This window comes from Bactrocera latifrons, unplaced genomic scaffold, assembly GCF_001853355.1.
Source record: "Bactrocera latifrons isolate USDA-ARS-PBARC rearing strain unplaced genomic scaffold, ASM185335v1 scaffold_351, whole genome shotgun sequence".
NCBI lineage: Eukaryota > Metazoa > Arthropoda > Insecta > Diptera > Tephritidae > Bactrocera > Bactrocera latifrons.
Window position 1 is genome coordinate 196904 of NW_017536992.1, and position 12746 is coordinate 209649.

Here is a 12746-nt window from a genome sequence, read left to right on the forward strand (position 1 = left end):
TAAAAAAAATTAAGAAAAGGAAAAAAGTTAAAAACAAAAACGTTAACTTTGCCTGCATCGAAGGTAGAATACCCAGGTGCATTTTTTAACGGTATAAAAAGATAAAGGGATGCCCAGACAAGCGACTTTACATAATCCCTTCAAAAAGTTGCTGTGGTTGTAACGGCAGCATTGTGCTCAGTTGACCGTCCTTGACCGGTTAAAAAATCTGGGTTCGTTCGCTCCGGTTCCGTAGACCCGACTGTCGTGTGAACGACCAACCAAAAAGTAGGTCAGCAGTATTAAATAATACGATTGGATAGGGTTACCATATTCCCTGATTCGTCAAGGCATTTCCTGATTTTGACCTTCGGCACTTATTACCCGATTTTCGTGAAAAATGCACTGATTCCCTGGTTTCCTCCTGAAAAGACTCGGAATTCATCCGATCAAGGGCTGTTATTTCGGCGATCTAATTCCATTTGGAACGGTAAGTGTGTGTACGGAATACTAGATTACCGTTCCAACGACAGTCGGGTTTACATAACCGGAACTGAACCGGATTTTTATCAGTCCAAGGACTGTTAACACGGCAGAATTTGCCACTAGACCAACAACAACAACAACAACTGAATGACAAGCGTTACCTTGGAAACAAAACTGAACACAGCGAGCGTCCGCATACAGCTTTTTTATTCTCGACTAAAGTTCATTCTCGACTATTAGAAAGTCAAGAGATTTATGTTCGATTTTTTGAAGGCAATCCTTTTACGAATCGCGAGAACTTACTTGATTACTAAATAGGTATTACGGATTTAACTGCCAACCGAGGAAAGCCTAAGGTAAAAGGAAAATAAAGAGAAATTGGACACAGTCAAATTTAAGGTTAGGAAGACTTGAAATGCCGAGTTAGTGGCATAGCGCACTTTTTGAAAAAATCGGTTAAAAGTTAATCTCAAGTTAATTTCAATCTCAAAAAATAAGAGTACGTACACTTTTATGCTTTACTATAGCTCTATATGTAATTTAGCAGCGATAATAACGCGAACAGTAATGAAGTAATGAACGTGTCGGATGCGATGCTGCGTTACACCAGACATGGTCCGCCATATGCATATATGTATGTGTGTGTTTGACACTACGGTTCTTATCGATGACAAAATCAAGTGAAGGCAAAACAAAAGTTCCTTAAACAATTTAGTCCTTTTGTGCAGCTGATTATCATGAGGAAGTATTGTGTGGGACACAATGGGGTTGCATAGCATTCGCAGTTTTGGAGGAGTGTGACAGACGGGTAGTTGTAATGGCATTTATTTAATAGATACACGTCTACGGATATATTAATGTGCATATATCAAAGCTAAAGTTCAACCCTCTCTTTGCCAAATTCCTATAATTTTTCGGTATTGTCACTTTTACTTACGCTACCAACGGTTTATGCACATCTGCGGTCAAAATACAGCTTTGCCGGACAATAAAAATAAAAACGAAAGTGTTGCCATACAAGTACTTGAGTACAGTGCTGTGTGAAAAAAAGACAAACTTCATTATATTTTTTTAAAAATAACTATATCGAAAATTTTTCAAAATTCCTGACATGTCGATTCGAGCTTTATTTTGTAACGTAACTTTTAGTCGAATATTTATTTTACACTCACACACATGTGGCATTTCCCTAACCCTTTAACCTAACATAACCTAACTTTTTATCGAATATTTATTTAACACTAACACACATGCGGCATTGCCTGAATCCCCTTTTATGGTAAATGAAAATTTCTAAATTTTTTCAAAATTCTTGGCATGTTGATTCTTGTTTCATTTTATATCATAACAGCCCTAATTGCATTAACCTCACTCTTTAATGAATATTTAATTCACATACATATAGTATGTACATACATATGTACATGCAGTGTGGCATTTTCTGAAACATTTTATAATAAAATTACAATTATTACAAATTTCTATAAATTTTCAAAATTATTTTGAACTTTATTATTATTTTATTTTATTTTGTATGAACTTTATTTTGCAACAGTAGCGACAATATTAAAAAAAACTAACATAACCTAACTTTTTTTCAAAAATTTTAAAAAGAGTTGTTCGAGCTTCATTTTCTTTCGCTAGAGAGCAATATTTTCTAAATCTTCCGTTTAACTACACACATAACTTACTTTTTACAAAATAAAATTCTTCTTCTTCCTTCTAAAGCTTTTTATACTTATAATATAGGAAATGTCGCGCTACTCTACTTTTACTTTCCCCACAACTGCAGTTCAGTAAATATTTATATATTAATTTACATTCCATATGAAATGTATCGGTTAGGTCGAATTGTCGCCTGTAAAGATAGAAGATAATCGAAAGACATTTAATGTGGTCACTTGAGTGGTTTAAATAATTCAACAAAGATATTGGCTGGCGCATACTCAAATATGTAGCTACACTTGTCAAAGCATTTTGGTATAATCCTTTGCACATTTCGTCAAACATTTATTTTTGGACACTTTTATGTACACAATAACGCTGGCGAAACTGCTGCTGTGGGCTATAAAAGCGCAGATATGAAAACAAATAAGTACCGAGACCAAACACTTGCTGTTTAAATATAGCGTCTATTTACGCACATAAATAACCACATACATGTAAATACATATTATATACATATATTTTACTTTACTTTAGGATGCTGATTGTTTTCAAATTTTTATCGCCTTTCTCTCAATTGGTTTTACAACAAAAACCAAAATGTTGGCGCCTCTCAAATATTTCGAAGCAATTGGATACACTATGTTTGTACATAAGTGTGTATGTATGTATGTATGTAAGCATGATGAAATTATTTTTTAGTGGGCCACGTGTTTGGCATTTCAGCCCAATTTCGAACAATTCCAAATGAAATACAATATGCTTAAGACATAACGCATATGTGCACAGATACGAATATGTTTTTGTAAAGGTTGTACAAAACACATTAGTTTATGATGACCAAAAAAACTAAAACGGCGACAGTAGTGTTAATGAATCGGATGAAAGCGAACTAGACCCTTAGTTTTTGAGATATGAAACTAAAAACTTTTTTGTTTTGTATTTAGGGGAAGTATTATAGCTTCGGTTTACCCGAAGTTAACGCTTTTTTATATTTTCAAATATTAAAAAAACAACAATACAATTTATCGGAAGTTTGTGCATACATATGCAAATTCTTTTAAAATTATATAACAATTCTTAACAGAATAGGAGCAATGCATTCACCTATTGTTATGCGGCCTTCCTTTTAAATTACTTTCATATACAATTTTCTAATTTGCATGGACAGCTAGTTTCTATATTATGTAAATGAATGCGCGCTCACATTCCAAACTAGATAAATAGACATACATATCTACATTTGTATGCATATGCATATGCACCTACTTAAGTACAAAATGTATGTATATTTTTCCATAACAGATAAATTACAGCAAAAGCAAATATAAGAACAATATTACTAATAGAACATTGTGAATTACAACAAACAACAAATAGACAATTTAAATTTACATAAATTGATTTGTCGCTAATTGATGCAATAGTTTCTAATGAGCGATTCACTTTATGAGCGCCGGACGCGGAATATAAGTAGACTAATAAGCGCAACAATTTTGCAGGTTCTTGGCGCTGAAGGTAGAATTAGCAATAGGTAATTTAATATCATAACCTACAAATCCATAACCGCCAATCATTTAAAAATATTAAATACTTTACTAATATAATTTTGAGGTTAGTTAAAATCAAATGTACGTACCAATATCTGTAGGCATTAATTGTTTTGAAATTAACATCCATATTCGTTAACCAAAATGAAATTACTCCATTTCACTTAAAACGAACACATACCTCTTTGAAACAGACTTAATTAATTTCAAACTATATAATTCTTTAAATAAAAATTTGCACATAATTCAAATCATTCAAATTAGACAATTTCCTTGCAGCAATTTTTTTTTTTTTAATATTTTCGCTTTGACGTTTAAGTCCCGGCTGATGTGCTGAAAACCGATAATCGAACAGTGCTATCCAGTTATTCTGTGTTAGTTATATTAGTTAAGAAAAAATGTTTATAATATAACCAAAAGCACAGCATACATAAAATTCGTGTGCAAAAACGAGCAGAAATGGTTTTCTCAACAAATCAAACTTAAATGAACGTAAAATTCGGATTTTTAAAAATCGATTGCCAAATAAATTATCAAAGTTTCAAACCATAATACGCTTAAATTAACAGCAGAGGCCGCTCGCAGAGAAAAGCATTCCTATGTGCGCGTCTATTGTGAATAGCTTTCAAGCGGATAAAAATCAGCCAAGCAGCTGTTTGTTTGTTGCTTCAAAACGTTTTATTTATTACTAAAATAATTATTATTCTTTTATACAACAAAATATGTCCTCTCATGCGGCCACGAAAATTGATCAAAAAGAATATTTAAAGAAATACTTATCCGGCGATAAAGTGAAGAAGAAAAAGAAGGACAAGAAGCATAAGAAAGATTTTGGCGCCGCTAAAGTGAAAATCATTGACGACGATGTCGCTCATGATCAAACGCAGGAGGAGTTCGATGAAGAACTTATTTTAGGCGGTGAAGATGCGCCACAAATTGTTGGTGAATATATAGAAGAAGTTAGCAGTGCTGCAAATGCACCCAAATGGCGCAGCATTGTTGTGAAGGATGAACCTGTTGAAGAAAATATACGCAATGCTAATAGTAAGCCACAAGAAGATTTGTGGGGTCCCAAACAAATAAAACATAAAATAAAGGACGAATTTTCACCACCACGTCGTGATAAAAACATAGACTTGCATCAAAGTACACCGGACAATTCACCTCAAAGGCGGAAAGATAGTGGTAAAGCGTGGCGTAAGCATAGAAGAAATAATACATCGCCGGATGAAACTAGACGGAATAAAGACGGAACATATTCATCAGATCAAAGCCCACCAAGAAAAACTGAAAACATATCGCACAGAACGCACAGAAATAGAAATCAACGCACACCCGACAATAGTCCAACTAGAAGAAGTAATAGAAATGATGGTCAAAGTCCGCAACGACGACGTAAAGAAACTCCTGATAAGAGCCCTCCCAGAAGACGTAAGTACACTCCTGACAGTAGCCCTCAGAGAAGACATAAAGGTACTCCTGATAAAAGTCCGGCGAGAAAAGATAATCGAATTAAAGAAGCATATAATGCACGTCAACATTCAGCCCAAAGCCACAAGAGAAACAATTCCTTAGTTGGATATCGCTCGAATTCGATAAGAAGTCGATCACCACAAAAGGTCCCGTCCAGAGGAAAGTATGGTTCACCTTGCAGAGAAATAAATCGACCCAGTCGAAAGCATGCAGGTAGATCTTCTAGTTCTGACCAAAGCCCGCCTAGAAAAGCAACCCAAAAGCTCACAAAAAGTCGAAGAAGTAGAAGTGAAAGCGTTGATCTGAGCCCACAACGTCCTAATAAACGGAATTCATCGTCTGATCAGTCCCCACCAAGGCGAAAGGATTTACGAAAAAGTAGAAAGCGAAGTATTTCACCAACTAGGAGAAATGGAAGAAATTCAAATGATCAATCGCCTCCAAGACGTTACGATGATAAGCGCAAAAAAAGCTTTTCACCAGTTCGCATAAAACGTGAGAAAGTTTCGCCAAGACAATCACCATCAAGAGTACGTCAAGTTGCTGTGGAAAAACAGCGCTCATCTTCGCCGCCACAAAAACATAGTCGGTGGTCTAAGATAGAACAAAGAAATAGCGAATCACCACCACCTACACATAAGCCAAAAGCAACTAAAACACTTGATGGTAAGAAGGCTGGTCTGCAAGATGCAAAAGCACTAACACATGAAACGGAAGAACGTCGCCGCAGAGAGGAAGGCATGTATAATGACATGTCTAAAGAAGTATCTGGACGGGATGCTGAGGTGCGGGTACGTAGCACAGGACGAAAGGGACAACGTGCACGTGACGCTGAAGCAGAAGACCCTGAGGTGCGGAGACGAAAAGAAGAACATGAGCGCAAGAAAAAGGAGAAATATGATCGTTGGGGCAAAGGTTTGAAGCAAGTTGAAGAGTATCGACAACGGACTGAAGCTGAAAGCTACGAATGCAGTAAACCCTTGGCGCGCTATGAGAACGACAACGATTTGGATAATTTTCTACGAGACCAAGAGCGCGCTGAAGATCCAATGTTAGAGTATATGCGAAAGAAGAAAAAGGAGCGTCAAAAGGAGGAGGGATCTTTGGCCGAAATACCCAAATACGAAGGCTCCTATCCAGAAAACCGGTTCGGTATACGTCCCGGTTATAGATGGGATGGCGTTGACAGGTCGAATGGTTTTGAAAAGAAATGGTTTGATGTCCAAAATGAGAAACGTGCGCTCCAAGTAGAAGCATATCTGTATAGTGTGGAGGATATGTGAAGGTGAGCATAACATAAATCGTGAAATTTGATTGTTTTACAAACACTAATGTTTCTTCAATTTTAGTGTGACGTTTGCGAGGCAATATAATTATGGAATCAAGTTCCCAGATTCAGTAAAATGGACATTCCATATTGCTGTTTTGAAGTTATATATCTTAAGTGCAAACAAATAAAAATAACATATTTGAAAATTAAATTTTTGAAGGATTTTATTGCGCAAATGCATCCACTGCCGTTATATCCTCAATTTTCTTCGAGAAATGTTTGTTTTGGCATATTTTCTCATTGTTATTATTTTTTTTTTTTTTGATTTTTCATTTTGTTAAACAATTGCATGCAACTCTGCCAGCTGCATTGGTCGATAGTAGTTGTTATCGATAACGCCAAATTGGCGCTGAAAGCCGAAGAACCAAAATAAACAGCGAGATAAAGCAGCGTTCAAAATGGACGTGCTAAACAGTAAAACAACAACAGTTGGTTCTTATTGTGATTTCGTGCCATTTGTTTTCTATCTGCAAATATCGTCGTCAAATATAGTGCTTTAAATTCTATAAACATTTGTGCTTGAAATATTGAAATCGTTTAAAACATTTCATTAAATGCAATACTTTGTGCAATTGGTAAGTAGAATATGGCAGCAAGGAAATTTATACACATTTACACGCTTTGTTTTGAACAATTCTGGAAGTGATGGTATGTTTGTTGACAATTTAAGGGACTTGATGAAGGTGGTTGTTTGCTCCAGGTAGCTCAATATATATATTTCCACTTGATTATTATAGTGTGTTGGAAAGTATATATGTACATATTTAGGTACATAGATACAAAAAACAGAAACTTTTTATTAGAGCATGGCCAACTAACTTAACACAAATTTCAGAATGCAACCAAAATCCTTTTTTTTTATTTATTAAATTTTATTTTGAAATAAGCTTATATTTGGTACGCCTCTAATGGTGATAATAGGTATTATTTGAGTCATTTTATAACATTTTTGTAAGAAGATTTCTGTTATGCCAATAATGGCTTCACATCTTAAACAAATTCTAAATTTTGATAAATTTTTTATTGTTTGTAGCTATTTATTTAACCATCCGTGCCTTAATCTTCTAAGTGTTTATAATGTTTGAGATAATTGCCTTTTAGTATTATATGCGCATGTGAAGATTTTGTGACTTTAAATGTCTCTGTTTGCCATGAACTTGACTTCAACTTAACTTTGTTGTTAAAGTTCGTTGATGTGCGCGTCTATGTATCTCACTTAATTCAATTTTATATTCGTTAGCAACTGCTGACTTGCTAAATGTTTTATATGTTACTTATACATACAGCTATGGGCAGAGATTTAGCGCACTTTCTGTGAAATATGATACTTAATAATGTTATATCATCTCACTAAAAACTAAAGTAGTCCAAAATTTCTTAGTTTTCTATAATAAAAATAAAACGTTTTGTTCAGTTTACATTATTAAGTCAAAATTGGCTTGGACAAATACATATTTAGCGCACTTTAAAAGATCAGCAAAGGAAAATAATTATTATTAAGAATGATTATTTAGAATGATCGTTATTCGTTATCACCGCTTCACATCTTCGTGGCAAGCTCTCTATTAACCTTTGGCATCTGCCCAAAGGAATAGAGTTCCATGCTTCCTGTACTATTGTCCAACTTTTTCTTTGACATCATTCCACAAGTTCTCGTTCGGGTTTAGATCAGGACTTTGCGCTGACCAATCGAGAAGCGGAATTTTTTCTTGCGCAAGCCAGTTTTTTACCACATTTGCTGTATGCTTTTGATCGTTGTCGTGCATAAAGATCCAGTTTACAGGCATAATATCATAGGAATATGGCTCCATTGTATTCCTCAGTATATTAAGGTGTGTAAATTTATCCATATTCCCTTCTATCTTTACTAGGGATCCAACTCCACGCCATGAAAACGACTCCCATACTTTTCAATATCCTCCCCCATGGTTTACGGTCTTTTTGGTGTGCCTTGGATTGACTTCTTGGTTTTTCTCACGATGTACAAATGTTTTACCATCAGAACCAATCCGGTTTATTTTAGTTTCGTTCGTAAAAAGTATCCCTTTCCAAAAATTTGAATCTTTTGATCTATAGCTATGAGCGAATGACAAACGCGCATTAATATTTTTTTCGACAATAGCGGGTTTTTCTGCTCACACGTCCATACAAATTATTTTCATTTAAACGACTTCGTACCAGTCTACTTGACACGTTTAAGTCCAATTCTGCATTGACTTCGACCATAATCGCGCGTGAGGATCTGAAAGGATCAGCTTTACACTTTCCTAGAATTATTTTATCCTCGCGGGGGGTTGTTTGGCGAGGGGGAGCCTTGCGAACTTCGTTTTGTTTTAACAAATTTGGATCACTCTTAACATTTCTGATGGCATTTTACACCATTTTTCTTGAACATTTTACTATTTGAGCAATTTTTACTTGATTTGACAGTTTTTGTAAAGGTCCCAAGTAATTTTTCTTTTTTCAATCGAACAGTATTTCCCTCTAGACATTTTATTAAAATTTGTAATATTACTAAAACTATTGAATACAAGTTTACAACTGAGATTAATTCTTTGTTGGACCAAACACAACTAATGACCGAAAACTATAATTGCGTCCAACGAATTTATGACGAAATTTAACAGAAACAAATTAACGGTATCTGAGTGGAAATGATAACGGTTATTTGCCACGCATTTAAAGAGGCGACAGAAGCAGTATTGATCTACTAATAACAAATTCATGAAAATATCGCTCTCTTAAAAATAACGGTAATATTTCTAATTATGAATGTAAGGGCGCTAAATCTCTATCCATAGCTGTATGTACATATATTTATTTTGTTAAATTACTACTACTACTGTCTTATAAATTGCTATTGTTTTTGCTATAGTTTTACATATCGTGGGATTCTTGCTATTAGCGAGTGCGAGCGCAGCCCTTTACCTTTTCCTACCCTTGGCTGTGTTTTTTATTAATTGTTTCACATTCTGACCATGAAATCGTTCCTTCAACTCGTCACATCCGAAATACATTTACATATGTGACTGTAATATATGTAAGTAGTAAGCACAAAAAAAAATTACAATATTTGAACAAATTCGAATGTTTATCAGGCCTACACATACGGCTACAGCACTCAGGCTAGCTTGCTTTTCAAGTAGTTTTGCTATTTATTTTTGTATGTAAACTTTTGTTGTTGCTGCCCTCACAGAGCAGTTGACGTCACAGCTACATTATGACAACAATAGTTGCTTGGTATTTTAAATATTACATCAGCGACAAATGCTTGTGCATAAATTCGGTATTTCACCTCTAAAAGTTCTTTGACATCATACGGTAAACCACAAAGTTAAAACTAGTCTAAAAATTTACGCTATTTATTTTTGTAGACTGCTGGAATGTCTGAACTTATTGATACTGTAACTGGGTGCCAGTTATAAGTGAGTTTGCTTGTTTTCCACACACATGTACGTGTGTAGAAACTCAACGCAAGTATTTTGAAATTTAAACTATTGATTTTATGTAATATAGATTCTTAGCAGTAAGTGAACCGCAGGGGGCTTGTTTTTATATGTAGTGCTAAGTACATTTGTATGTATGTATGTATGTACGCCAAGTATTTGCCAAAATTTTGGAATTTCGCCTCAGCTTTTCACGATTGCGTATTAATAACTATGAAAAATGGTAGGAGGAGGTGCAAGAGGAGGCGATGCATTGTTGCTAGAAAAGCGCTTAAACAGCAGGAGTGCAAATATATTAAGATTTTCCCCGCAAAAATTGTGTGTACATGTGTATATACATATATATTAGGGTATGTATGTATTTTTCTGCCATAGTTTTTTATTTTAATTAGAGCATTCTACTCAACAAGGGTAAGAGTTACGGTGTGCCTTCGAATTTATACAAAGTGATTTCGGTAATTCAAAAATAAAAGTATAAAAAGAATTCGCTGCTTTTTTGCGACCAAACTGTATGAAATCGACTTGTGAAAATAAACATCACACAAAAATATATGCATATTTTTTTGTTGTTGCTGGAGCAGAAAACATTCCTGAAGAAATTTCGAGTTGATAGACCTTTACCGGTTAAAAATTCGACTCCGTTCTGGTTACTAAGACTGGACTGCCGTGTCGTGGAAAGATAAATATGTACATAGCAACACCTTTGGTAATTTTGGCAATAATTTCAATTCTCACTACATCCTATCTAGGTTGGTCCACTTTTTAAGAGTCTCCGTCGCCTCCTCGATTGGTCACTTATGTAAAGGTAATCGTCTAACACTCTTTTCTACATGGTCTGACCTTGTTGACATAGCCCGTTTCTTTTGCCGTTAGATGACAGCGACCGATAGCGGACCAAGTGAAACGGATACGATTAAGCGTCAGACGTATGCAAATATTGCACTCCGAACGACTACAAGATGCCTTTTTATGACACCTGTTGAATATTTGCACAGCGAGGCTAACATATTTTTGCTCAAGGAGCATAACGAATTCCTCTCCAAACAGTTTCTTGTCCCTTACATCCTTGCTTGAAGCGGAGCCGGCAAGGGGGGACATTAAGAGGTCTTTCCTTGATTATAGTGGCAGAAATCTGCCGAGTCAACATTTCTTGCCGGATAAAAATTCAGGTCCGTTTCGGTTACGTAGACCCGACTGTTGTAGGAATGGTCCTTATTACGTCGACATCATTGACTAGTGCACCGAACAGACTTCGTATGCAGCTTACTTGCGATATGCACTGACCGCCATTCACAGTGGAGTCATCAATGCCTCTCTCCCTGAATGTAGTATTTGGAGTTAAACCATTAGCCCTTGTAAACGATGAGCTCGAGTTGGCCCGAGTATCTTAAGTGACCCTTGCGCAACTTCGTTCGGTATACTGTAGCAGGTTAAATTCTAACTTATTCAGTATCGAACTCGGTATACCAAATATGTGCTCAACGTGCAATGAGTCTCCGCATGTCTCTAACGAACTCTTCTCCTTATTCCTATCTTCTCCATCACATGTATTGCCTAAAGCATCATCACTCTAATGAATTGCCGGAACCTGTTCGGCGCTATTTAGGTTTTTTGTTCCTCATCCACGTAATTGGATACAACGGCAGTTATTCATCCTTTTTTGGAGAGATCCTTTTTTGGAGGAAGGACCTGGCTTCACTTGGAACTAATTAGACCATCGCTAAAAAAGGTTCACAGCTCATTGAATATTATATAATTGAACAAGAGGACTTCACTAAGATATGCAGCGCAGTTTAACAAGGCCTATTTAACAAGTCCAAAACAAATGCAGTCTATTTAAAACAAAGTCATCAGTATCTCAGCTTCTTCTGCGGATGTGCCAAATTTCATGAAGATATCTTGTCAAATGAAGAAGCTTTCCATATAAGCACTTGATTCCGATCGATCAGTTTATAAAGCAGCTATACGTTATAGTGAAACTATTAGTTTGTCAAAAAAGTCTTGCGGTATTTTCGCTAGTTGGCGCTGAGAGCGCGTAGTTCTAGTTTTATTCGTCGCATCGGGTCATGCTATACCTTTTTTGTAAGCTCATTTCACACGCTAACACGTCTTTGATTGATTGTGGTTTCTTTTAAATCGTTCGTGAGTTATAGCGTCGCAAACATGGAGCGAAATAAAGAGAACATACGGCATATTTTACAGTACTACTACGAAAAGGCAAAAATGCCAAGCCGCCAATAAAATTTGTGCAGTCTATGGACCCGATACAGTTTTCATTTCCACCGCACAACGATGCTTTCAACGTTTACGTTCTGGTATGGAGGTGATCGAAGATGCGCCACGCTTCGTAAGGCCTGTTGTCGAAAATTGCGATAAAATCGCTGAATTGGTCGAAAGAGACCGGCATAGTAGCAGCCGTAGATCGGTCAAGAGCTGGGCATGAGTCATCAAAAAAAAAATGTGAACAATTGAAAATTCAATAAAAAATACCGCAAGACTTTTTTGACAACCTATTATATTAATATATAGAAAAAAAGGGGGTGCAAAACTTCAGATCGATATCTCAAAAACTGAAGACTAGTTCCGAGTAGTACAGACAGAAGGATATTGCTATTGCTCAGCTCGACACAGTAATCATTTATAAATATAATTTATATAGTCTCTAACGTTGCCTATTGAAAGTTATAAACTTCGTAGGACACTTGAAATACTTGGTACAGGGCATAAAAATGAATAAAAATGTATCTCTACGCACTTATGTGGAAGTGTTGTGTTTTCTCTGAAAAGTAAAAAGCCTAACCAAATTTCCGATTGGAC

At 35.7% G+C, this 12746-nt stretch overlaps 1 protein-coding gene across 1 annotated transcript; it reads left to right on the plus strand.

Annotated features, from left to right (window-relative positions):
* Positions 1 to 4323: 4323 nt before the first annotated feature.
* On the plus strand, positions 4324 to 6634 carry LOC108971692 (BUD13 homolog). The gene is made up of 2 exons (XM_018937938.1): positions 4324 to 6438; positions 6503 to 6634. The coding sequence occupies exon 1, from the start codon at positions 4403 to 4405 to the stop codon at positions 6434 to 6436; it is 2034 nt and encodes a 677-aa protein (XP_018793483.1). The 5' UTR covers positions 4324 to 4402; the 3' UTR covers positions 6437 to 6438; positions 6503 to 6634.
* Positions 6635 to 12746: the final 6112 nt, after the last annotated feature.